Genomic DNA, 23,178 nt, shown 5'->3' with positions numbered 1-23,178 from the left:
AGGCGGGCGAGGGAGCCTGCAGGAGGCAGCCAACGGCGGCGCTCGATAGCGCCAATGTAGGGGCTCAGTAGCACGGCGCGTGCCTTGCCGCCGCCGAAGAGAAATACAGCTGTGCCAAAGGTGTAGAATGCCACCTGTGCCAAAGGTGTAGAATGGCAGCTGGGCCAATAGCGTAGAACGGCACCTGTGCCAAATAGTGCAGAATGCCAACTGAAATGCCAGGTCATACAGATTCTTGTACTGGTGTAATGCAATGCTTCCCTATTTTCATAAGGGTGACTTCATAAGGGTGACAAAACTCCAGCACGAACCTAGAGGGCGCATGGTATTGAGGTTATGGCGTGGCCGCCTACTATCTCCGTCTGTCCTGGCAAGTCTGTGATGAGCTGCAAACGCTGTGAAACTGGGACTGCTATTCTGCCGCCCGGCTCTTTGTGCCCTGGATCATCAGGACCATGACTGGTGCTCTCGATATGCAAAGTGAGTCTAGGGGTAGTACTCATGCACCTCAGAGGGCCTGCTTGTGAGCAACCAACCATGACTGTATGTTTGGATCGTTCTGTGCACGCTTCCATGTAGGAATGGCCCCTGAAAATACATCGATGCTACAGGAATAATATTGAACCGGGATGGGAGCCTTCAGAACGTATTTTCATGGTGATACCGGTTGCTGTTGCACAAAAGACAGGATCATGGAGACACTTGTAGGTGTGTCCAGACAGCACGACTGCGCCCTGATCCGCCACACATAAGCCACTCCTACCTAGGTAGGTAGCTCAAGGTACCCAGGCTCAGGTACCTAAGGGACCTGGGTCGCTTGCTAAGGTACCTGGGGAGGTACCGTAGGGCTAGACGAGCCCGCTGTGTCTGAACCCCCTTGACCCCGCATCGAGGTGCAGCGGCGGCGTGCAGCTGCAGTCCGGGCAACTATGCCTCTGCTGCCCCTGCCGCCGCCTCGCCTGAAGCCACTGCATCTGCCAACGGCGCAGCATCAACTCATGCCGAAGGGCTCTCGTTACCATCATCATCACCACCACCACCACTGCTCAAGTCATCAAACAGCTGCCCAAGCCTTTGGCAGTCGTTTGCTTCATCGACGGGCGAGCCACTCCCAAGCATCCCAATCATCACAGGCATCCAGGCATCCAAGCATCCAAGCACCCCAGACCACACCAGGCACCCCAGACCACACCAGGCACCAGGCACCAGGCACCAGTCCTCATCGCTCAGACAGTCTGCCTTGCCAATCAGAACCCGCCAGCAACGCCCAAGATGCAGGCCTCAACAGGAGCTGAGCCGCCTTTTTGGATCGGCGAACCGACTGGTCGCGCCATGCTTGTGGTATAATTAGCTTGGCCTCTCTCTCCTTCTTCTGCTTTGATCCAGACATGCCATCCTTCCTGCCACCTCCTGCTACCGCCGCAGCAACACCCTGATCCAGGTCTCAGCCGTCGAAGCAACACCCGATCAAGGCCTCTGCCATCCCTGGACAGCCTCTGCCATCACTGGACAGCCTCTGCCATCACTGGACAGCCTCTGCCATCGAAGCAACACCTGGCCTCCACCGACCATGGACACCGCCCACAAGCAGGAGTACAAGGTCCGTGACCTGACGACACGCTCCGTCACCCTCTTTCCCTCGCGCGCCCAAGTCGTGCGCGAGCTCAAAGACGTCTCCCTTAAGGTACGCTTCCGAACCCCGCCATACCCCGCCTGTCTCGCTCCTCGCTGCCTGACTGCCTCCCCCGTCCAGCAACACACGCTAACACACCAACAATAGCCCGGCGTCAACGAGATCACCGTCATCGGTCTCACGCCCACCGTCGACGAACACTCCATCAAGGTTGAAGGCACCGGTCTCGCCGTCATCTCCAACATCACCGTTGAGCTCCAGTCCAATCGAGACATCTACGAGGACATTTACCCCGACTCCGACAATGACAGCGACGAAACCTCAGACGAAGAACAGATTCTAGATCCCAACGCCTCCCAGGAGGATGCCGCAGAGCTTCAACAGGTCCGCCAGCAACTCGTGGCCCTGCGCGATGAACAGACCCGCGCCAAGGAATCGCTGGCCAGTGCCGAGAACCGTCTCAAGATCCTCGACGCCTACGGCAAACACATGGCGGAGGAGGATGGCACCGACATTGTGGGAAGTCTGGACAAATACCGGACCGAGCGCGAAAAGGTCTTTGACGACCACATGACCGGTGTCAAGGAATCCCGCGACATTCTTCTCCGCATTGAGGAAGCCACCAAGGTCGAGACTCGCCTCGTCGCCGAAGCCGCCAAGGCCCAGCGCAAGGCCGTCAAGGCCTGGCTCAAGGCGCAAAAGACGAAACAGACTGAGCAGACCAAGAAGGACAGGCGCAAGGCCGAGCAGCAGAAGGAGAAGGCCCGCGTCCGCACCGAGCGCGAGAAGTTTTGGCCACGCCAGTGCTACGCCGTCTGCATCACCCTCGACGCCACCGCCTTCACCCCCATGTCGTCGCGGCGCAACTCCGTCTCCAGCGACCTCGTCAAGGTGCCCGTTGCGGGGTCGGATGACGCCGTCGACCCCTCCCAGTTGACGTGCGACCTTGTGCTGAGCTATGTCACGACGGCCGCTTTCTGGTCCCCCAGCTATGATCTCCAGCTTTCGACGACGACCAACACAGCCACCCTCTGCTTCGACGCCCAGCTCACCAACAAGACGTCCGAGACCTGGAGCAACTGCAAGATTGTCCTCTCGACGTCCCAGGCCTCCTTCTCCGGCATTGCCGATGCCATTCCCACCCTCGCGCCCTGGCGCATCAAGCTCGCCACCCGGGGCACCGTCAGAGACAACACGGCCCTGCTGGCGAGCCGCGAAGAACTCCGCGAAAAGGAGTCGTGGCAAGCACAGCGCAAACAGCTGCCCCCGCAGCAATCGCGCAATACCCTCTTTGGCCGACCACAGCAGAATCCATGGGGAGCAAACCATGGCTGGTCAGGACAGCCGCAGCAGCAAATGCAGCAGCAAATGCAACATCAGAGTCTGCAGAGCACTGCCGCCGAAGTGTTCGGTGCTCCCGAGGAGGTTCTCCGGAAGAAGGCAGCCAAGTCAGGCAACATGATGGCTGTCGCCTCATCCTCGTTTGCACCCAACGCTCGCTCTGCTTTCCCTCCGCCGCCTGCCCCGAGCGCTGCCGCTCCCGGTGGCGGTTCAGCGCTACATGCAGGCGCGGCCACGAGCGGAGGGCTGTTTAGTGTGGGCGGAGGCGGATTCGGGAGCCACGCGAGCCGAGGCGGCGGACTGTTTGCTTCTAAGCCAGACCTGGCCGATGACGAGACCGAGGTGAACGTTGATGTCGAACCCGAGCTCGATTTCGAAGAGTCCGCCATGGAGGAGACAGGCCTCACGACGACCTATGACCTCTCCAACTCGAAGACGCTGGCCCCACGCTCGACAGCGTCTAAGCAGCGCGTCGTCCGCCTCACGCTGCCGGACGTCGTTTTCAGTCACACCGTCGTCGCCAAGTACCGACCCGTTGCCTACCTCAAGGCGCGCCTCCGCAACATCAGCAAGATGACACTGCTGCGCGGGCCCACGGGCCTGACCCTCGACGGCGCCTTCATGGGCCGCACCAACCTGCCGCGCTGCAGCCCTGGCGACTCCTTCAGCCTGTCGCTCGGCGTCGATCCCGCCGTCAAGGTCCTGTACCCGAAGCCCGAGGTTCGCCGCGGCACCACGGGCATCTTCAAGGTCGAGAACAGCGGCGTCTACACGCGCGCCATCACCCTCATCAACACGCGCAGCTCGACCGGCGGCGGCAAGGCCATCAGGCTGCTCGTGCATGACCAGATTCCCGTGTCGGAAGACGAGCGTCTCAAGGTCGAGATCCTGCAGCCGAAGGGTCTCTCCGTCGGCGGGGGTGGCGTCGGCGCTGGCGCGCCTACGCGTGATGGCAAGGAGGACAGGGACTGGGGTACCGCCGTCGCGTCGCTCAAGAAGGAAGGCGAGGTCAGCTGGGATGTCAGCCTCAAGGCCGGCCGCGGCGTCCGACTCGGCCTGGAGTATGTGGTTGCGTTGCCGGGTGGGGAGCACGCCGTGCAGTGTCAGGAAGTCGGCAAGACGTGGACGCAGATGAACGAGTGAGCTTGGGATGGACTTGGCGTTTGGTCAATGATGGCTTGACTGCGTACGTAGTAGATAGTATGAAACAGAATGATACCCTTAGCCGTGTTTTGTGTAAATGAAAGTAATATCACATGCGGGAATGATGTGAAGTTTGTTGCATGGCATATCGTGACCTACCCATTCTTGTGCGCCTATTAAGTCTGTTCTAACACTCTGGCACTGCTCCTTGCCTGTAGCCTTTACGATACTCCCGGCCGCGCTCAATGAATATTCAATGGGAGATCTGAGCTGTCAATACGAAGACGAAACAGAGCCTTGGCCAAGTCTGCTGGGTGGGGGATAGAGAATTGATCAGTTTCAATCTTGCTCATTCGTAGAGCATCGCCGGCCTGTTCCAAGATCTGAATAAATTCTGTTTACTCTGGAGGATCCTATGAGTTGTTCTCTACGAACAGCCTGTTACCCAGGGATACATTCGATGAAGGCTTCCCCTTTCTTGGCCACGCTATCGTGGCTAATACTGTCAAGCACGCCTCGCGGCCGGAGGTTATCGGGGGTTCCATATAACAGCTACATCTTAAATATTCACTGAAGGCCGCTCATCTTCAAGGTCGCTCAAATACCCGGATCCCAATGCCTTGATTCACGGCATCTTCACCTTAAGGATCTACTACTCCCTCAGTCTCACCTCCCATCTCATTCAGGCCCCTCGAGCCCCGTCCTCATGAAAATGTTGGACGGCTTCTTCCAGTCCTTGAACTCCTCGCTCACGCCGTAGTCAATCTCAGGCCCCTCCTGCCGGAAGCCAAGCTTCACATAGGCCCCGCGTCCCATGGCCGACGCCTCCGTCAGCGCCTCGAGACCTCCCCTCCTCGCCGCCTCCTCAAGCCCCCAGCGCACGAGCTTCTGCGCGATGCCCCTCCGCTGGAACCCAATCTCGACAGCGCACAAGTCCAGCACCATGACGGCCGGCTGCGCCTCCCCCGCCTTGGCCCTGACGACCTCGGCCCGCCGCCTGTGCAGCCCCCTCTCGACCTCGACGCAGTACCGCTGCGCGCGCGCGTCGCCCGGGTACAGCGCCTCGAGGTCGGCCGCCGCCCGGAGGTCCTCGACCGGCCTGTCGCCGCGGCCCTCGACCATGGACAGCTGCACCCAGATGGCGACGCCGACGATGCGGCGCGCCCCGGCTCCGCGGTCCGCGTCCGGCAGCGTCGCCTTGAGGAACACCGTGTTCGGGTCGCCGGCGGCGTCGCGCGTCGTCTTGCTGAAGCGCGCCGCCATGCGCGCCGCGGCCGCGGCCTGGCCGGCTGGCGTGTCCCAGCCTGGGTTGAAGTGCGTCCAGATCTCGTCGCCGGCCTGCTTGGCGAAGGCGTTGGTGACGACTTGGTGGGCTTCGGGGAAGTCGTCGGCGCTTGTGATGGGGTCGATGCGGAGGTCTGTGGAGGCGGCCATGCTGCGTGTGTCTTTCGTCTTGTAGGTTGTCCTTCTGCGGCGTCGGGATGGAACTGAAACAGAGTGTTGGTCTGCAGTGTGTTGAAGTATGGACGATGAAGGCAAGGAGATTTCGCCTCCCCCGCTCTCGTGGAAAACCCCTCGTTATGAACGACGCCGGTGTGGGCTGTTTTGTCCTTACCTAATGGCCGTATTCACAGTGACGGATTGCCGATCGGGCCACGATCTTTCTTGCTCGAGTTCGGATAGCGTCTTGGCTGGCGCCACTCTCGAGAGAACACATCAGCGAGACTTGAGTTCTGGATTGGGCGTATTACTATGCGACTTGATTCTACCAAGTTGTCTATCCCATGCTAGGTCTTGTGATTTTTTCGCTCAAGATTTCGCATTTGGACTGCTTAGTGTGGTGTCTCGGACCTCGGACACGTCTCATCTTGGCGCGCAAACGAGTATAGGAGGGGGTCTGCCCCTTGGTGAATAAATGAGGATGTCCTTTTTTGGTTTACTTCTTCCTCGCGGAAGATACACTGGAAAACAGACCAATGACCATACAGAGGTCCATGACCGAGTGTCAGGAAGGCCTCGCCCGTCGCCGACTGCACTGCCACCAAGACACGCGGAACATGCAACGGCATCACTGAGAAATCCATGACCGCGAACGGCGGGAGAAACGCGACGCAAGCAGTTTGAATAGCACGACCAGGCTAAGAAAAAGTCACAATAGTCTGATAGAATAAGCGTCCCACAGCACCAACCCCGACACAGCAATCATGCAGAACAGTTTAAGCCTCGGCACTGCTCTCCGGCTCATCGCTCTCAACCTGCTTACTCTCGGGCTTCTGGCCATACACGACATAACTGAGCGATTCATGTCAGCAGGAGAAATGCGAGGACAGGATAGTCACTTACATCGGCCAGTAGGAGTGAATCCTGGTATCCTTCAGCTCACGGCGCACCTTGGCCAGCAGGACCTCCATCTCTTCGTGCGACCAGCCGAGAACGCGGGTGTACACAGCCGCGCTCAACCCATGAAGACCAGACGTGATGTTCTCGAGATTCCACATGCCTAAGAAAGTGAGCTTGCGTGTCACTCTTGACTTCGCAGATGGGCATCGCGCCGATGATGGGCAGACATACCTAGCTCCTTGTACTTGGGATCCTTGGGCCACGTGTTCTGCGGCCACTTGAAGACGACCTGCTGCACATTCTGGAAGCCCTGCGCCTCGAGCTGCTTCTTGTAGTCGAAAGCGCCGTCAAAGGGCCGGCCGATCTTCCGCGTGCCTTCCAGCAGCTGCGTCGCCCACGCGTGAGTGGACGTGTCCTCCGTCAGGGTGCCGTCGTCGCTGGTGATGGGGCAGATGTCGGCAATCTCAAACCAACCGCCAGGCGTCAGGTTCTCGTACGCCTTCTGGAAGAAGCCCGGGAAGTCGGCGAGCGCAGCGGTCATCATGCGGCTGTAGATGAAGTCAAACTTCTTGTGGAACGTCCACGGCGCCTCAATGTCATCCACGAGAAAGTTTACATTGGGGGCGACAAAGGGACTCTGGATGGGGCTGAGGTCGACACCGACGACCGACGCCGAGGGGAACTCGTCCGCAAAGTCGTTGGCCCAGACGCCCGTGCCCGTGCCGACGTCGAGAGCGTTGTGGATCTGGTGGCCGCCGCGGCCGGCGGGCGACAGGTACAGCTTGTTCTCGAAAGTCATGAGGAACAGGTGGTGCTGGAGGTCAAGGCGCTCCTGCTCGTCATTGTCGTTGGGCATGGGATAGGAGCCATCCTTGTACGCGTGATACGTTCGGCCGTTCTCCTGACGGTAGCGAAGAATGCTCGAGTTGATGGACGTGGTCGAGCTAGCGACCGACCCTAACGCCGAGTCGGCGTCGTCGCCGCGGATCGCGGCTTCGTCAACGTCGAGGACATCCGGTTGGGCCGCAGTGGCTTGCGGGGTCGGACTGGACATGGCGAGCAGGCCGAGGAGTAACGTGAACGCTAAAATCAAGATGGCTGGACCGAGATGAGACAAGCGCGCACACAGCAAAGTCAGTGGGGGAGGACAACGAGCACGAGGTGCGAGACAAAAGCTTCCACTCCGGCGATCGATCAATGGGGCTGGAAGATCAAAACTAGGTGACCCATGTCATGGTGGAAATTATCGGTCTTGATTTCACGTGTTCAATTGCTTTAAGCTGCGGCCTTTTACCTTCCCTCGGCCCCCCAGCTTGTTGAGCCTGCGGCTAGGACGAAAGTGGCCTGTTCCAACCGAATGGTCTCCTACCCCGCCGAACAAGGGGGGCGGAGGGTCTCGTGGGTATCGCCAACATGATGTGGAGAAAGGAGTAGACAGCTTTCCTCAAGATCGTGAACCCTCTCAGCAAGTGATGGGCCTCGGGCCAGCAGGCGTGTATGGCTTCAGATTGTTGTCCGGCTTCCCCGTGTTGCCGTAGATCATGATGGTGATTGCCGGGTCGTTCGCCTCATAGACACCGGGGATAGCAAAAGTCTCTTCTGGTGCAAAGTTCCCTCCACGGGTGACTCTCAAGTTGACACACGAAGTGTAAAACTGCGAGCCCCTGGGAACATAAGCAGAATGAAGGGCCAAAAGCTCCACGCGCAAAATGTAGTCCCCGGGTGCGATGCATTCTGGAATACCAAAGTAGGTCCAGCCATCCTGCTGTAGCAGGTTGTCGACGCCCCAAATGCCCCTCGTGTTGTCAAAGCCGTCTTCGGCAATCTTGAACCACTCAAGGTTGGCGTGGGACGACGTCGCAGCGTCTTCGACCTTTGCAAGCCATGCAGTGATAGGTCCCTTATGGGATGCGGCAATCGGGTTGTCGACGTCTCCAGGGTATTGTTCGCCGCCAAGGACGTGTTGATACCAGGCGCCGATCTCATCGCCAGCCTCAACTTCAATCACATCAGTTGAAGTATGCGTGACGAGACCGCAAGTCAAATCATTCGAGCTGACATCCTCAACCGGATTGTTGATGCCGGGAGCTCGTAGCCCGGAAAGGGGAGGGGCCTCGACACCGTTGACGGAGACGACCTACGTATGGATTAAAATCATGCGACGACTAAGGAAACTAGACAAACAAATCTAACCTGGAAAATGGCGTGGCCCTGGGAAAGGGCCGCAAGCGCCAAGGCTGAGATTGCGTATTTCATGGCTGTATATCCTCGAAAGTATTTGCATACGATGAGTGGGTGCTGAGAGATGCCATGTTACAAGATGGCACTCGCCGCCATCTTATAATGATTGGCATATGGACCCAAGATCGTATTCAAGGTTGGTTGATCTTTCAAGAACTGCACAATGGTTGGGGGCTTTCTGGATGGGGCCTTTCGCTGCCAGGGCCTTTCAGAGATGGGGGCAGATCCAACCTCGGGACCACTGCCGTATTCCCAGATAGCTCCAAGATTCTTCATTGCGGCAAAGGTTGTATAACAGAAGGACTTATAATTTGAACCGAAAAGATCAGCAAATGTATTGCTCTCATGAGTTGAACTGCTCCAGGGCGAATCTATCCACGTGGGTCGCAAGCCTGCGAAAGCACATCTTTAAGATAGCTCATTGGACCAATTTTGATTGCTGGAGACACGTTCATAGTATTGGAGGCCTTGGTCAATCAAAAATATCGGGTCTTTGTTGGCGTGCTGTGGACCGTGTTACACATGACGCGACACCAGACCAAAGGCCGCGCTATCTCAACTTCCTGCCAACCAGCCTTCCTCTTTTGGACAACGGAGGTCTTTGGTACCATAAGCTTGTCAAAGCCATGGCGAGATCGCATCTGGGCACCCAAGGTCGGAACCGTTCGTGCCATTGGCCATCCCTCACTCGACAACCGGCTGGGCACCATGGTTGGAGCCAAAATCCAGCGATCCCTGCCGAATTCGCCACGGAAGGGATGAGAGCAACATGCCAGTCAAGCCGGCTGTTCGTGAAGAAATTCCGAGATCGACATGATCTTGATGTAGCGATACTAGATCGAGTCGATGGCATCCCCAGTGAGGAGAAATTTGATTTTCTTCGTTTAACCTCCAACTATAATGTAGGCCCAAAATGACAACCGACACGTAAATAAAGAACGCAAGTTCTCCGAAAGATTGTTATCTGTAGCAAGGGCTTGAAATATCCAAACAGCATCGGGTATAATAAAGAGAGTACAGCGGCCACTCAGTGGCATCGCAGCCGAATGTTCCACGAACAAGGCCACATCCCAGCCTCGCGGGCCAAAACCTCCACCGGATACATAACGGCATGACATTGTCGCAGAATTTAAATCATCTCAGATCCGTCACTGGCAAGCTTCACAATAACAACTTCCTCCTTGTTCTTGCTGCCATTCTTCAGGGCTTTCTTCTTCATCCGAGCCTCGCGGAAGCTCAGGTATGCTTCAAGACCGATGATAGAGGACCCTAGAGCAAATGGTGTCGATAGGCCGAAGCCTACACTGAGTGCAATGTCGAAGGGAATGATCTGCGTCAGGCAAAGCGCAACGGAGCTGAGGTCTGCGAAGCCAGTCATGGCTGAAGCCACGGCTAAAAACAGGAAAAGCTGATTGACAATGCCCCGGACATTGGGGAGGCTGAAAAGGCCTTGGGGGAGATGATCGCGGATGCTCTGAGGCGGCGATATGACCTTGACAAAAATGTGAAGCGCCACTGCTCCGATTCCCACCAGCGTTGTGATAAGACTGATGATCTATTTGGTGTTAGTTGAGGTGAGAAAGCTTGAGGAGGTGACTGAAACTTACTCCATGGGCGGTGCGGAAGTGGCGCGTGTTGCCATAGAGGACGACGCCGAAAACGAAAACGATAAGAATTGAAGGTGCAATAACAAATAACCACATAATGTTGTTCCACTTGGGAATCTTAGGCAGAATATGAGGAAGGTTGGCTTTATGCAACAGATTTCGCACGCTCTCGAGGCCGAGCGCGATGGGTAGAACGTTGACGAAGGCAACAGTGGCAAACAAAACTGTAACGGAAAAGTAAGCAATAATGTGCAAGGATAGCCGGGGTTTGGAATACTGACTATGGATGACAATGAAGGCAATCCAGGCGGCCAGCTTCATGCCATTAATCTCGATGCCATTGACGGCGCCAAGTATGTTATTGCCGAAGCTTTCACGAATGACGCCGCCATCAATGTTGTACGTGTTCCCCTCGTTCTTGATCTTGATGATCCCCGTAGGAATTACCTGCCGAATCGTTTTTGTAGTATTATCATTGTTCAGAGAGCCTGTCGAGATGGTCTTGCTTCGAAGCAAGCCGAGCAAGATGTTGCCGAGGCCACCACCCACGCCCTGGCAGGTCAGGGCGTCAATGCCCCCTTGAGCCGCTGACGAAACAGTCTGCGCGTTTATGATGACAGACAGGTTGAAACCTTTTGACGTGTCAACGTTGACAGAGGGGTCCTGTCGGGAGGCTAGCCCGGGGCCCCTGCGCAAACGTGTCGGGAGGGAGGGCATATCGCCGGGAGCCGGTGTTGCCGGGACTTGCATGTCTGGGGTTGGGCTCCTGGGCGCCGGTGCAGCTGGAGGAGGCACGGCGACCGCCGGGGTGCCCGTAGGGTTGGCGATGAGCATTGAAACCAGCAGAACACCTTGACCGCCGATGCCAGCACCAAGGCCAGCTGCAGCACCGCCTATGCCGTCGTCAAATTGAACTTTCGTAGGGGGCATGGCGTCCATGGGCACATTTCCTGTCTGTGTGTTGGAGCTAAAATCGGCCAGGGCTTGGACGCCTCCCATGCCTTGGATGGTGTCGCCTGCACCTTGCAGCAGACCACTGGCAAAGCCTTGAGCAACACGGCTGATCTCAACACTCTGCCCGTTGATGGAAATGGTACTCGGGATGCCACCGGCATTGTTGGCAGGAGGCTGCATGCCCATGGAACCGCCAAGCATGCCGGCTAGCTTTGAAGCAGTACCATTTTGCAAGAAGCTAGCCGTCAGCTCCTTAGTGAAGGTCTGCGAAACACCGAGGATGTCGATTGCGCCATCGGGCATCTGGCGCATGGCAACAGGCATACTTGCCTGAAGGCCGAGGCCAACGGCTGCACCTTCTCCCAGACCTCTGCCGATGCCGGCGGCGGCGTCTGGAAGATTCTTCATGATGGCAGCCGTGTTATTGGGATTGTTCAGTGAGCCAATAATGGCTTTTGTGTCGATATTTGAGGTAACCGATTGCGTCAAGCCGAAGCCAAGGGTACCAGCGATATTGGCGATGCTTGTTTCATTGCTGACCATCAACATGGGCGCTGCGGGATTGAGATTGAGGCCAGCAACAGTACCATTTCCTAGGCCCTGAGCGAGTGACATGACGAGGGACTGCACATCAATGCCAGAAGCGAGGGAGGAAACGTTGACAGCGCCAAGCAGGCTCGAGGTAAGGCCAACGCCCAGATTCTGAATGGTCGGGTTCAAGCCCGTGGCTTCCATCTTGTTATCAGACGCCACCTTGGCAGCGATCTGTGTTGTCCGTTCGGCTGTCGAGATGTTGAGTCCCTGGGCCGCGCCGGCCCCAACACCGATGCCCAAGAACAGGCCCGCCCCGGAGGCATCTGCAGCGAGGCTACTTCCTATGTTACTCAAGCCACCGGAGACAAGTTTGCCCAGGCCGTCCATCAAACCTCCAGCTCCGGGGGTGGCATCTCCGCCACCACCGATTAGATTGCCGAGGGAAGGCAGCTGTCGCTTCTCAATAGCGGAGGCTTCGCTTTCGGGGATGCTACGAAGCATTTTGGAACGATAGGCCTGCAGAACCTCGGTTGCCTCGTGCAGTTCAGGAGATGCGTAACGGGTCGCCAAAATGTTGGACATGTCCGCAGTGAAGTCGACCATGGCGAGAATGCTTCGCCGAAGTTTGACATCGTTTTCCAGAGCTTGGGCAGTCTCTGGCGTGACAAAGTCGTCTAGGGCCGTTTTCCTTGACGCTGTATAAGTGGTGTCCAAGTTTCTCATAGCCTCTCGCGGGAAGTACTGCGTCAGGATCTCTCGGCAGACGCCGAAGACAGAGAGAATAAGCAGAAGTCCGATGAACTTGTTCGTTGTAGTTGCACTTTTCCTTCCCGCTGACAGCTTGGTGGATAACTCGGAGGGCTCTTCGGCCACGGATTTTGAGATGGTGAATTCCATCGTGATTTAAAAATAATGGAGAAGATCGCCCGCGATAAGAGTCCTGCTCTAGGAAGAAATGCACAAGTCTGACTAGCAGGCAATTATAAACAAGCTGGATGCGAGACTGGGGAGGGAAAAGTCCATCTTGAACAACAGAAAGAGATTTTGAGAGATGGGTAGAGTGAAGGGGCTATGGCCATATATCTGCCAAGAAGTTTTGGTAGGCTACAATATGTCAAGTTGAAGCCGGGCGTGGAATTCGGCCCAAGTGTCTCGGTCCACTTCACTCGTCACGAACATCATTGGGGATTACCACCGGGTCAGGGAGGTTCCATACCAAAGACAGAGACTGGTTCGCGAAGAGGACCACACCATGGAGGGTAGACGACATCCTGTGATTGGCCTGAGCCATACGGCAGGGCTAGACGACGAAAGAGACCACCATATCGGGTAGGGCCCGTGGTGGATACATTGCGGAGACTTGGAACAGCGGCAAAATTGAGATAACAACTCCTATTCGCACAGAAGGCCGGTTGAAGCATCATGAAGCCATGAGATGAGGACTGAGAGTCGGAGATTGCTGAGAGAGGTCGGGGTGGCGTGCCGTCTGATGTCCTTGGAAGACCGTATTGTTTCTGTAGGGAATTCATGGTAGAGAGGGCTATCCCGTAGCCTGTATGGGTAACCGATGCCTGTGTTACCAGAGAATTCTTGATGTGCTCAGTGGTTGATTGGTGATGGAAAGTTTCATTAGCTAGGATGACGTCTCAGAACAACAGGAGTTCTGGTTAGGCCAAGGCTGTGGTTTGTAGGGCCTCGATGGCGGTGGTGGGGCACGTCTGTCGCAGAAAAGCACAGCCTGTCAAGACGAAGCAGCCCGAGTTTCTGAGCATCACAGGTCGGCCACTGCGCACGCCCGGACTCATATTTGTTTCCCGACTTTACTCTTCTAGGTAACCACTTCATGGTTGAGTGGAGACCGCGAATCAGAGCGGCTAACCTGGATACGTTCTGAGGCCTCCCTCGCCGGCGCCAAAATCAGTCTTATACAACACACAGAAGTCTTTGTTCGTCGACCATGATGAAGAACTCATGCCTCGAGTCTCGGGATACGTCTGTCCCCTCGACAAAATGGTATCCCTCGCTTGTGCGCGCCCAAGCCTGGAAGTAGTGCTGTAGCTGCGTGACCGTGGCGCCTTCAAAGGCAGGGTCCTCGATAAAGTCGAAATCCATCGTTTTCGCGATAGAGGGTGTGTCGGATTTAGCGATATCCTTACAAAGCTCGTCTACGATATGGCTCTTGATTTCCTCTCAGCGCGGGTCGAATTCTGATGCGTGGCAGCTCCGACAGACGACCCAGCCCCATTTTCTGTCGCCTTCTGATTGAATCCTTGCTTCAGGTGAGAGATGATCCCACTCCACGGAACTCATGGGTTCAAGCGCTTCGTTTGGAATGGGCTGCAGCGACGATGGTGATGATGAGGATGTGAACGGTTGGTGGTAGTAGCATGCGGGGCATGTTGAATGCGATGTTGTCGGTGAGCTACTGATGGTCGATAGATGGTAAGGAGCGAAGACTGCGAAGAGATTACTCGATTGGAAGATAATTGAATCAGATGATGACGATCATGGATTTATCTTGCGATGAATCGCGATGGCTAAGCTTTCGGCTGCATAAAGGGCGAGTAAGTCACAGTTGCTTGCGGGATATGATGTGAAAGATGATTGGGGATTGTTGCAGGACCAAGAGGTGTGATTAAGTAGAAGTATCCTAGGTACGCAGGCACGACCTTGGTCGTGCTCCGCTTTGCTTGGACATAAGGGGTTTTCCAGACTGTCGGGTTGAACTTGAGACCCGTGCTTATCAGCTGTAACCTCCTCTGAAAGCTTTGGATATGGCTTCACGCAACGGAAAAGAGTATGCACTTAAAGTGGAACTCAAGATTAAGAAAAAGGCGCTTTCCCAGAGTCTACAGGTGTTAGATACCAACAGGCACACCCTATCGAGAAGAAGGGGGCGATGGAATGTAATGCAAGTGTGGCCAGGGATAACGTGGCCTCTGTGCATGATTCGACTCAAAACAGAACCTGCGTGCCGCCACCGGCCGGCAAACGCATTGCCGTGGATTGTCCATTCATTCCCACTGTTGCCCTGGACCATGGGAAGTTGGATGACGCCTGACAGAAGCCGGCTAAGGGTTCAAGTTGCTACGGTAGCTGAACGTACTCAAGCAAGGATGCGACGATGTCGCAGGAAGGGCGCAAGGCGCGGTCCCCCCGAGGAAATGTGTGCCGCCTAGACCGTGACATAGATTATGTGGTTCGTCCGGCTTTGTAAAATGGCCTCTCAAAGACTATCCTTTGTTTTGTTGAGCCGCTTTGTGCAGCGTTTTTCTGGTCGATCGGTCGAGTCATGCTGGCGTACAGCACGAGAATTCAAGGCTGGGCACGGGAACAACCAAGCTTTACGCATCGCCTTCGTCGGGTCAGACCGGACGTGCTAGCGGTTGACTGAAGAACAGCCGATTCTTGGTGGCGTTTATTGTTTATTCAGCATGATGCTTGGTCAAGTCACCGCATCCGCGACATCGCTACGCCGGTCAATTGCATCCGGTGCGCTGCGCCGTCCTACCTCCGTAGTCTCCGGACATGCCGTCGGAGATGTCGCTCACATTGTGGCCAGCTCGAGAGAAGGAAAAGAGTCTGCCCAAGCTTTGATAGTGACATAAGAAATATGACAGACGGAATGTCATACATTGCAAAAGCGAGAGACAAGAGTGGTGCAGCCTGACGACGCCCAGACATGACAGCAAGCGGGATCCTCTTTTTGCCCCTCCAGCCCCCCCGTACCCGACGCGTCCGACACCAGCAGGCTTTGCATCAACGAAAGAGGAAAACCATGGTTCATGATCTTCTAGAAGGCTTCTGAACTGTGAGACCCCAGTAGAGCTAGTCCTCAAGCATCGACAGCGTCGGAGTGGCTCGGAGTCGTGGGGCACTAATTACGTACAGCCTTACGGAATTTCGGCACTGGTTACTAGGGGCGGAACAGATCCAGGGCAGCCTATGGGAGCATTTGTTCGAAGATCCAAGCCCCAAGTGAGCCTGATCGGGAAACTCGCACCTTGGCCCTGCTTGATGTCGAAGAGCCTCACTTCTTGGCCCGACGACATCCATCACAAAGGAAGAAAGACAAGCTATTCTCAGGAACGGGATCAGATGTTGCTGTTTGAGGCACCTGGTGCCAGGACTCAGGCCGCCGATTATGGATTTAAGATACTGACTCGACCCTGAGCAACAAAAAAGACGCACGCATCGATGGCCACGGTGATGAGCACCCCCGACGAGCATCCGCCCCATCTGGTCCGTTCACTGCGTCCACACACCATTATCGTATGTCACAATATCCACACTATTACCCTTTTTTTACCCTTCTTTTACCCTCACAAAACTCTGCATCCTCGTCCAAGGGCCCCAGTTGCATCAGATGATGATGGCTTCCCGAAACGTCGCACGCACGCGTCTGCCTCGTGCCCTGGTGAATAACGGGCAGAATACTCCCATTTTTGCCTTTGGGGTCATACCAACTTTGCGGAGAACCCGCGATGGCTTGCGTCTCCCCCGCACCCATCGCCATCTGAGCCGGCAACGGAGCAAAGCTTACTTACTCTTATCTGTGGATGCGGTTCTGTGAGGCGTGAAACCTGGTCTCGATGGACCTGGGCCTGACCCACGACTGTAGTGCTAATCGGCCTCACCCCGGGGTCTCCGCGTTTGCCACCTATATGTAAAGCCCGCCCTTCCCTTTGATCCAGATGTTGTCTCCTTTCCAACAACTCACCGCTGCTTTTGTCCTTCTTCAACCAAGCCTTCTTCATAATACTCCCGTGAGCCCTATCTCAACATACGGCTGCGGAACCAACACACTCTAATCATTCACGTTTATCCTCCTTTGACCGACAATATGGACCACGACGAGATTGTTCAATCGCGCTACGCCGATGCCAACAGCGAGAAGAAGGCTCAAGACGTTAAGCAGGCCGAGGACAGCGAAAACATGGCACAGGAGGAAGCCATCGCGCCTCAATTCTCCCGAGGTGCGCCCTTCGGCGAGGTCGTCGGCGAGGTCACCGACCTCAACCGTGCCGACCTGGAGAAGCAGAAGGCCGCCGAAGGCTCGGCACATTTCCACCGACTCGGCTGGAAGCGCCTTACCATTGTCCTTATCGTTGAGGCCATCGCCCTCGGCAGTCTCAGCATCCCCTCTGCGTTTGCGACTCTCGGCATGGTCGCCGGTGTCATTCTCTGTGTCGGTCTCGGTCTTGTTGCCATCTACACCAGCTATGTCGTTGGTCAGGTCAAGCTCAAGTACCCTCACGTCTCACACTATGCTGACGCTGGTCGCCTCATCATGGGTCGCTTCGGCTACGAGCTCGTCGGTGCCATGTTCGTCCTGCAGCTAACGTTCCTCGTCGGATCGCACTGTCTGACGGGCACCATCGCCTTTCTCAATCTGACAGAAAACGGCGCTTGCTCCCTGGTGTTCGGCGTTGTCTCGGCCATTATCCTCCTCATTCTTGCGGTCCCACCTTCGTTCGCCGAGGTAGCCATTCTCGGCTACATCGACTTCGTATCGATCGTCCTCGCCATTGGAATTACCATCATCGCGACCGGTGTCCAGCGCGGCGACATCACCACGGCTGCCTGGTCTGCCTGGCCCAAGGAGAGCATCACATTCGCCGAGGCCTTCATCGCCATCACCAACATTGTGTTCGCCTACAGCTTCGCCGTTTGCCAGTTCTCCTTCATGGACGAAATGCACACCCCCAAGGACTACGTCAAGTCGATCTGGGCCCTCGGCATCATCGAGATTTTCATTTACACTCTCACCGGCGCCCTGATCTACGCCTTCGTGGGCCAGGAGGTCCGCTCGCCGGCCCTTTTGTCCGCCGGCCCCACCGTCTCCAAGATTGCCTTTGGCGTCGCGCTTCCCGTCATCTTCATTTCCGGCTCAATTAACACCACCGTTGTTGGTCGCTACATTCATGGACGCATGTACAAGGATTCAATTGTCCGCTACATCAACACCAAGATGGGCTGGATCACTTGGCTGGCGCTCATCACCGTCATCACCGTTATCGCGTGGATTATCGCGGAGGCCATTCCCTTCTTCTCCGAGCTCCTGTCCATCAGCTCGTCTCTCTTCATCTCCGGGTTCACCTTCTACTTCCCCGCCATCATGTGGTTCATGCTGATCAAGGAGGGCAAGTGGAACGCCAAGGAGAACCTTCTCAAGTCTGCGGGTAACGGCCTGGCGTTTGTCATTGGTATCGTCGTGCTGGTTTGCGGTACCTACGCCAGTATCGAGGAAATTGTAAGTTTTCGTCACCCACCCTGATAAGTGTGGCGGGATTCAAATGCTAATCATAATCTTTCACAGAACCTGAAGTTCCGCAATGGCACTGTCAGCAGCCCTTTCAGCTGCGCCCCCTTGGCTTGAGCGATACGACCTTTATGATAGCTGTATATGTTATGTAGCGTCAATTAACGATTCCCCCTGTTTGTACACCTTTCAATTTTCGAAAGAAAACCTTCCATGTCGTTTCTTGTGTGGCTGCTCTTGTGGTGAATCATCCTGTCGGGATTAAGCTTCGACGAGTAAACAAACTTCCGCCTATCGGCCAATGCATGTCGTAACGATTTGCTCATTCAAAGCGTGTCCTATCTCGCGGTATTGCCCCTCGGAGATCCTCCCTCTGTGCATCTTTTCATTACCAGGTCCGCCGCAGTCCCGCCATACGCAACATGACCAATCAAACGGTCGTCGGCGAAAGGCCCGATGACACCAGAAGCGAGGACTTTTTATTCTTCTACATGCCCGATGCGTTGCATGGCGAGTTTTGCCAGTGGTATCCTTCCATTTTCGAAGTCTCAAGGGCGGTGATCCAAGATCTCGTGGGGAATGGCTTGGCAACTGAAGTGGCGGGAAGCGTCGATTCGACATCTGGGGTCCCTACCATGATCAAATTCAACTGCGCCGAACAATTCATGATGCTTTGCAAGGCAGCTCGCTTCAGCGACTACGATCGCCAGCGTCGAATTATGGCAACGGATAGCCCGAAAGAACAGAAGAGACTGGCAAAGCTGACCGTCAACTTTACGGAAGCACGGTGGGACGAGGTGAAGAGTCAGGTCGTCGAAGCTGGCAACTTGGCCAAGTTCAATCAGAACATCCATCTCCAGAGGAAGCTGTTGGCAACAGGCGACAGGATACTCTGTGAAGCGGCATCCAGAGATCGCGTGTGGGGAATCGGGTATACGGCTAAGCATGCAATGTCGCAAAGAAAGCATTGGGGGGAGAACCGGCTGGGGAAAGCTTTGATGGCCGTCAGGACACGACTTCGTGAAGCCGAGGAAGAGCAGAGACGCGTCGAAAGGCCGTGGGAGTACGAGGTCTCTAGAGTGACTGGCACTTGAGAGGTATTTTTTTCAATTTGCCTTTTTGTCATTTGCTCACCGAAGCCAAGGAAAAGGGCCGCGATCGGATACTTCGAATTGAGGCAGTCCATTTTGCAAGCTTTATCAATTTTGAGCTTGAAATATGATATCTCTTGTCCAGAATTAAATCAAGCCGCGTCGAGATTGAGCCTCAAGGCGCCGTCAAGGCCTTTGATTTAGTAGGCATAGAAAACAGTCGTCTCATCTTCCGATTGCCGGATCTTCTCATTCTCCTGCTTCAGCCAGTACCGCATGCCCCACGCGCCAGCTGCCACCAGAATGCTTAGAGCAGCACTCGTCGACATGGCCATCGTGTAACGAGGCTCGTCAGACTCAGGCCACAGGTACGGCGTCCAAATGAAACTTGCGACAGCCAAGCAGTTAACGATGGAAAGAGAACAAGCCTTCTTCTCTCTTGTTTGCGAGCAAGTTGCCGACACCCATCCGAGGATAATCGAGTTACAAGAGTAGGTACCCACGGAGAAGGCGCACATGGCAACTAATGCACCGAATTAGCCTTCTGTCCACGCTACTAAATGTAGCCCATGGATGTGAACGGGATTGGAAGTGTTTAGGAGCTGGTATGAAGAGGGTTGGCACCCACGGTAGGGGGGGGGGGGGGGGGGGGTGTCATACAATACCGGGCGCCGGTGTTTAGGGTTGCACAGCCTAAGACGAACCCAAAGACAGCGATCGCCTTTCCTATGGTAATGTGCCTGTCAAGGTCAGCAAGGCAACAGGAGACTTCGACAGCAATTTAGCTCACCATGTGCGTTCATTGTATCTGCCAGATGACCACGACCAAGCGATCGAGATAAAGCCTGCAATGAGATACGGCGGGCACGTAAGAACAAGAGTAATGGTTTGGTTGAATCCAAGTGTGCGAATGGCAGTGGGAAAGAAGTTCTTGAATCCGTTCGCTCCGAGATGGCCGTGCTGCATCGCCACAAACAGCCAGACCTTTGGATCCTTGGCTGCATCCAGAATGCCTGACCAGGTGGTAGTCTGGCCCTTGTTTGCCACAGTATCCTCTTGGGTTCTTTCATGAGCTAGCTTGCGCTCCTCTGGTGTCAGCCATTTCGTGCTGAGGGGCTCGTCAGGAAGGATGAAGAAGGCCGCGAGAGCGACGATGAGCGTTGCGGCGCCTTGGATGATGAAGAGCCATTGCCAACCCGAGATGCCGGCCTCCAAAATGTTAGCAATCTTTCAAACCCCAATCGAGAGTTATGCTTACCATGCCGTGCATCTCAAAGATGCCTAGCGCAATCAAACCGGCAAATGCCGTCGCAAGGATGTTGCCGGTGTAAAGAATTGAAATGCGCGTGGCTAATTCTTTTCGCGTGTAAAAGGTAGCCAGGATGTAGAGGGCACCTGGATAGTAAGGAGCCTCAGTGATACCCAGGAAGAAACGGGTCAGCAGCAGGCCAGTGTAGTTACGAGCAATCGCCGTGAGCCCGCTGATGATGGCCCATACCGTCATGCATGAGGCCATCCATATGCTAGGCCGAATTCGTGTGACCACCATGTTGGCTGGGATGCCGACGATGACGTAACCGACGAACAGGATGGACACGCATGTTTGGTATTGTGATCCTGTGAGGTTCAGGTCCTCCTCGAGAGTATCGAGTTTCGCAAGGGCAATGGCGTTTCGATCCTAGTGTTTAGACGTTAGCTTCAGTCTTTCTGCACGGGTCGAGTACTGCCATAAGATTGTGCTCGTACAAGATAGTTCAACCAATACATCAGCCAAAGGATAGGCATGATCCACCAGTCCAGTTTGCGGACAAGTGCGATCTCGCGGGGGTCGGTTTTCTCGCGGGCCCCGGAGTAGTCCCGACGTTCTTCGACTTCACTCTTCAGGACATTCTCGGTGTGGATGGGAGATAGCACAGCGCCATCTCCAGACTTTGCGGGCTGGATCGTCGGAGACATGCTGGAATAAATGACAATGATCTACTATCGGCAAAGAAAAGTGACCAACAACTGGGTGCCAGCAGCTTCTACTTTATAGGTGTCAAATAGTTGCCCTGTACAATCTGCCTTGGTCCTCCTTGATCATCGTGTCATGCCAAGAGATCCTTCAGGCCGGCTGTTGGCTTATTACACCGTCGTATCTTCTCGGGATGCAGTGTGGAGATCCCGGACTAACGCAAGGCTGGTTGCACTGCGTGTGCGCCAACTGCATCGTCTTCGCCGTTTCTTGATGATCACGACTCCATGCGTGAGGGGTTTATCAATAAGACCCCTTACGGGGACTTCTTTTGCGCATTATCTGTTGATTTCACGCCATCTCTCTCGCCAGCGGGGAGTAAGTGATCGTCAAGCACTAGCAACCAACTGAGCTTGGTCTGCATGTGGTCAATGGTCAGCTCCGGGCGAAAACAAGCTTAACTTGAATTAGAGTGTCGTGTCGACCAGACTCATGTGCCAAGGAGCCAGGATGAGGCCAAGAACATCAGCGAATTTCCCCGCATACCGTCCTGCAGACGTCGGCCAGAAAGCCGCCCCATGATGTCCAATGAGGAAGGAATCCTGTGTCGCGCTCATTCTTGTCTCATGGGGTTCATTGGTGGTCCAAAATCAGTCCCCCGTGGGGAGGGAAGAAGATAGGGAGCCTGTAGTCGGGCATTTTCGGAAACCGGACCAAGCCGTATCCAGAGCCGAGTAATGCCTCCACCAGAACCTCCAGGTGACCGGGCGTAAGGAAGAGCCATAGTAGTCAAGTTTTCACATTGCTAGTTGTAGTGGCTTCATTGATTCATCAACTAATCGCAAGCCACGAACCGTCTCATGCGAAGCATGCCGTTTGCTATGGCACATCACTACGAAGCTCATACGTTGCTACAATGTGACTGCCAAGTGAAGTGCACTCTGGAATGGCCATATTGGCGGTAATGGAGAGAAGGCTATCTTATTCAACGGGCTTTTCTAAACTCGGCTATAGACCCGTGCATGGTCCTTTCATATTTTATCGACTCAGAAAAAGCGCCATCGGGTTGCTTTCCAGCACCTTGGCCGAACCGGCCACTGAATGCTACCATCGAAGGCGGTTTCATCCGCAAAGGCGTTTTGCCAAGGCCCTGAAATCAGCCTCCTTCCTCAAGCCACTGCTGCTTTGGTGTCAGCTCCTGCTCAAATTTTCAATACGGAGTGCTGGATCGATGATTTTCGACAGTGGTTAGTACTGTGCCTCATCCCTGTGATAGCTTCACAGTGGTGGATAGATTGCCTGAAATCGGTAACTGTAGTAGATTGCATGTGGAGAGCGCGGCTGCACACTATTATTGGTTTCTTTACGACTTGAAGCATACCATAGATTCCAAGATGAGCTTTAGCGAAGAAAATGCATCGTAATGTGGGCCTTTCCCCTTCGTATACATAGATCTCTGATATTCTGCCAAGGATACACTAACCCGTCTATTTTGCATGAGACGCGGATTATGGATATGATGTTGCTGATGACGAAAAATGGATTGCCCAGTCCGGCTCCGTCACGCACAGAAGAGCTATCTCATTCGCGTGAAGCCATCGAGTTGTCTTTGATCAAGCTGGAGAGCGCATCAGTTGGTATCGGTGGTAACGGCAGGATACGTTGGCTTGTATGATTGTGTTGAGCTCTACCCCTTCGACAAGTTTACCGAGTTATTCCACATTTTTGTTTGTTGAGGGGGAACTGCAACAATTTCACCTACCTAGGTATGTCATTGTTCAGGCTGTGAATGTGAGATGCGGCACACCATGTTCGTGGCCATGTCGCAATAGGCTGACGCATGAAGTTCATGGCTAGTGCAATGTTGCCCACTACATGATGGCCAAAGTAGGAGTCTCTCATCGGTGTACCCAACCAACTTCTGGGTTAACTTTGCTACGTAGATCTATTCATATGTGCGTTACGGATGGCGGTATTTATAATGCAGCTCACATCAACTAGTTCAATCTGCAAACGCAAAAAATATCCCAGAGCTAGTTTCGACTGTGAAGAAGGCAACACACGGCAGGGAGTGACCT

General features: G+C 54.9%; 9 protein-coding genes across 9 annotated transcripts; 3 read left to right on the top strand and 6 right to left on the bottom strand.

The window, feature by feature from the left end:
- Positions 1–1,570: 1,570 nt before the first annotated feature.
- On the top strand, positions 1,571–4,117 carry VDAG_08094 (uncharacterized protein; the record flags this gene model as incomplete). Its single annotated transcript, XM_009657471.1, has 2 exons — positions 1,571–1,684; positions 1,781–4,117. 2 exons carry the CDS (start codon positions 1,571–1,573, stop codon positions 4,115–4,117), a joined length of 2,451 nt encoding a protein of 816 aa, XP_009655766.1.
- A 678-nt stretch (positions 4,118–4,795) lies between these two features.
- On the bottom strand, positions 4,796–5,551 carry VDAG_08093 (uncharacterized protein; the record flags this gene model as incomplete). Its single annotated transcript, XM_009657470.1, has 1 exon — positions 4,796–5,551. One exon carries the CDS (start codon positions 5,549–5,551, stop codon positions 4,796–4,798), a length of 756 nt encoding a protein of 251 aa, XP_009655765.1.
- Positions 5,552–6,333: 782 nt separating this feature from the next.
- VDAG_08092 (uncharacterized protein) lies at positions 6,334–7,511 on the bottom strand (the record flags this gene model as incomplete). Its single annotated transcript, XM_009657469.1, has 3 exons — positions 6,334–6,409; positions 6,461–6,617; positions 6,689–7,511. 3 exons carry the CDS (start codon positions 7,509–7,511, stop codon positions 6,334–6,336), a joined length of 1,056 nt encoding a protein of 351 aa, XP_009655764.1.
- A 408-nt stretch (positions 7,512–7,919) lies between these two features.
- Positions 7,920–8,713, bottom strand: VDAG_08091 (cellulose-growth-specific protein; the record flags this gene model as incomplete). The annotated part of the gene is made up of 2 exons (XM_009657468.1): positions 7,920–8,594; positions 8,651–8,713. 2 exons carry the CDS (start codon positions 8,711–8,713, stop codon positions 7,920–7,922), a joined length of 738 nt encoding a protein of 245 aa, XP_009655763.1.
- A 1,114-nt stretch (positions 8,714–9,827) lies between these two features.
- VDAG_08090 (uncharacterized protein) lies at positions 9,828–12,690 on the bottom strand (the record flags this gene model as incomplete). Its single annotated transcript, XM_009657467.1, has 2 exons — positions 9,828–10,253; positions 10,306–12,690. 2 exons carry the CDS (start codon positions 12,688–12,690, stop codon positions 9,828–9,830), a joined length of 2,811 nt encoding a protein of 936 aa, XP_009655762.1.
- Positions 12,691–13,667: 977 nt separating this feature from the next.
- Positions 13,668–14,669, bottom strand: VDAG_08089 (uncharacterized protein; the record flags this gene model as incomplete). Its single annotated transcript, XM_009657466.1, has 2 exons — positions 13,786–14,669; positions 13,668–13,715 (listed from the first exon to the last, which is right to left on the bottom strand). The coding sequence occupies exons 1-2, from the start codon at positions 13,903–13,905 to the stop codon at positions 13,668–13,670; spliced, it is 168 nt and encodes a 55-aa protein (XP_009655761.1). The 5' UTR covers positions 13,906–14,669.
- Positions 14,670–16,636: 1,967 nt separating this feature from the next.
- On the top strand, positions 16,637–18,172 carry VDAG_08088 (amino acid transporter; the record flags this gene model as incomplete). Its single annotated transcript, XM_009657465.1, has 2 exons — positions 16,637–18,046; positions 18,113–18,172. The coding sequence occupies 2 exons, from the start codon at positions 16,637–16,639 to the stop codon at positions 18,170–18,172; spliced, it is 1,470 nt and encodes a 489-aa protein (XP_009655760.1).
- Positions 18,173–18,690: 518 nt separating this feature from the next.
- VDAG_08087 (uncharacterized protein) lies at positions 18,691–19,149 on the top strand (the record flags this gene model as incomplete). Its single annotated transcript, XM_009657464.1, has 1 exon — positions 18,691–19,149. One exon carries the CDS (start codon positions 18,691–18,693, stop codon positions 19,147–19,149), a length of 459 nt encoding a protein of 152 aa, XP_009655759.1.
- Positions 19,150–19,162: 13 nt separating this feature from the next.
- VDAG_08086 (vitamin H transporter 1) lies at positions 19,163–21,134 on the bottom strand. The gene is made up of 5 exons (XM_009657463.1): positions 20,893–21,134; positions 20,405–20,824; positions 19,937–20,355; positions 19,807–19,886; positions 19,163–19,669 (listed from the first exon to the last, which is right to left on the bottom strand). Exons 1-5 carry the CDS (start codon positions 21,100–21,102, stop codon positions 19,347–19,349), a joined length of 1,452 nt encoding a protein of 483 aa, XP_009655758.1. The 5' UTR covers positions 21,103–21,134; the 3' UTR covers positions 19,163–19,346.
- Between the last annotated feature and the right edge of the window lie 2,044 nt (positions 21,135–23,178).

The sequence above is a fragment of the Verticillium dahliae genome, genomic scaffold (assembly GCF_000150675.1).
Source record: "Verticillium dahliae VdLs.17 supercont1.19 genomic scaffold, whole genome shotgun sequence".
Lineage (NCBI taxonomy): Eukaryota > Fungi > Ascomycota > Sordariomycetes > Glomerellales > Plectosphaerellaceae > Verticillium > Verticillium dahliae.
The sequence above is the reverse complement of the archived record's forward strand: the minus strand, read 5'-3'. Positions and strand labels throughout refer to the sequence as shown.

Excerpts from the sequence above, each read along its gene's own strand:
- VDAG_08086 (XM_009657463.1), bottom strand. The coding sequence starts at position 21,102 with ATGTCTCCGACGATCCAGCCCGCAAAGTCTGGAGATGGCGCTGTGCTA. Across the intron at positions 20,356-20,404 it reads TCTTTGAGATGCACGGCATG|GCCGGCATCTCGGGTTGGCA; the intron begins GTAAGCATAACT and ends AACATTTTGGAG. Across the intron at positions 19,887-19,936 it reads AGATACAATGAACGCACATG|GCACATTACCATAGGAAAGG; the intron begins GTGAGCTAAATT and ends TGACCTTGACAG.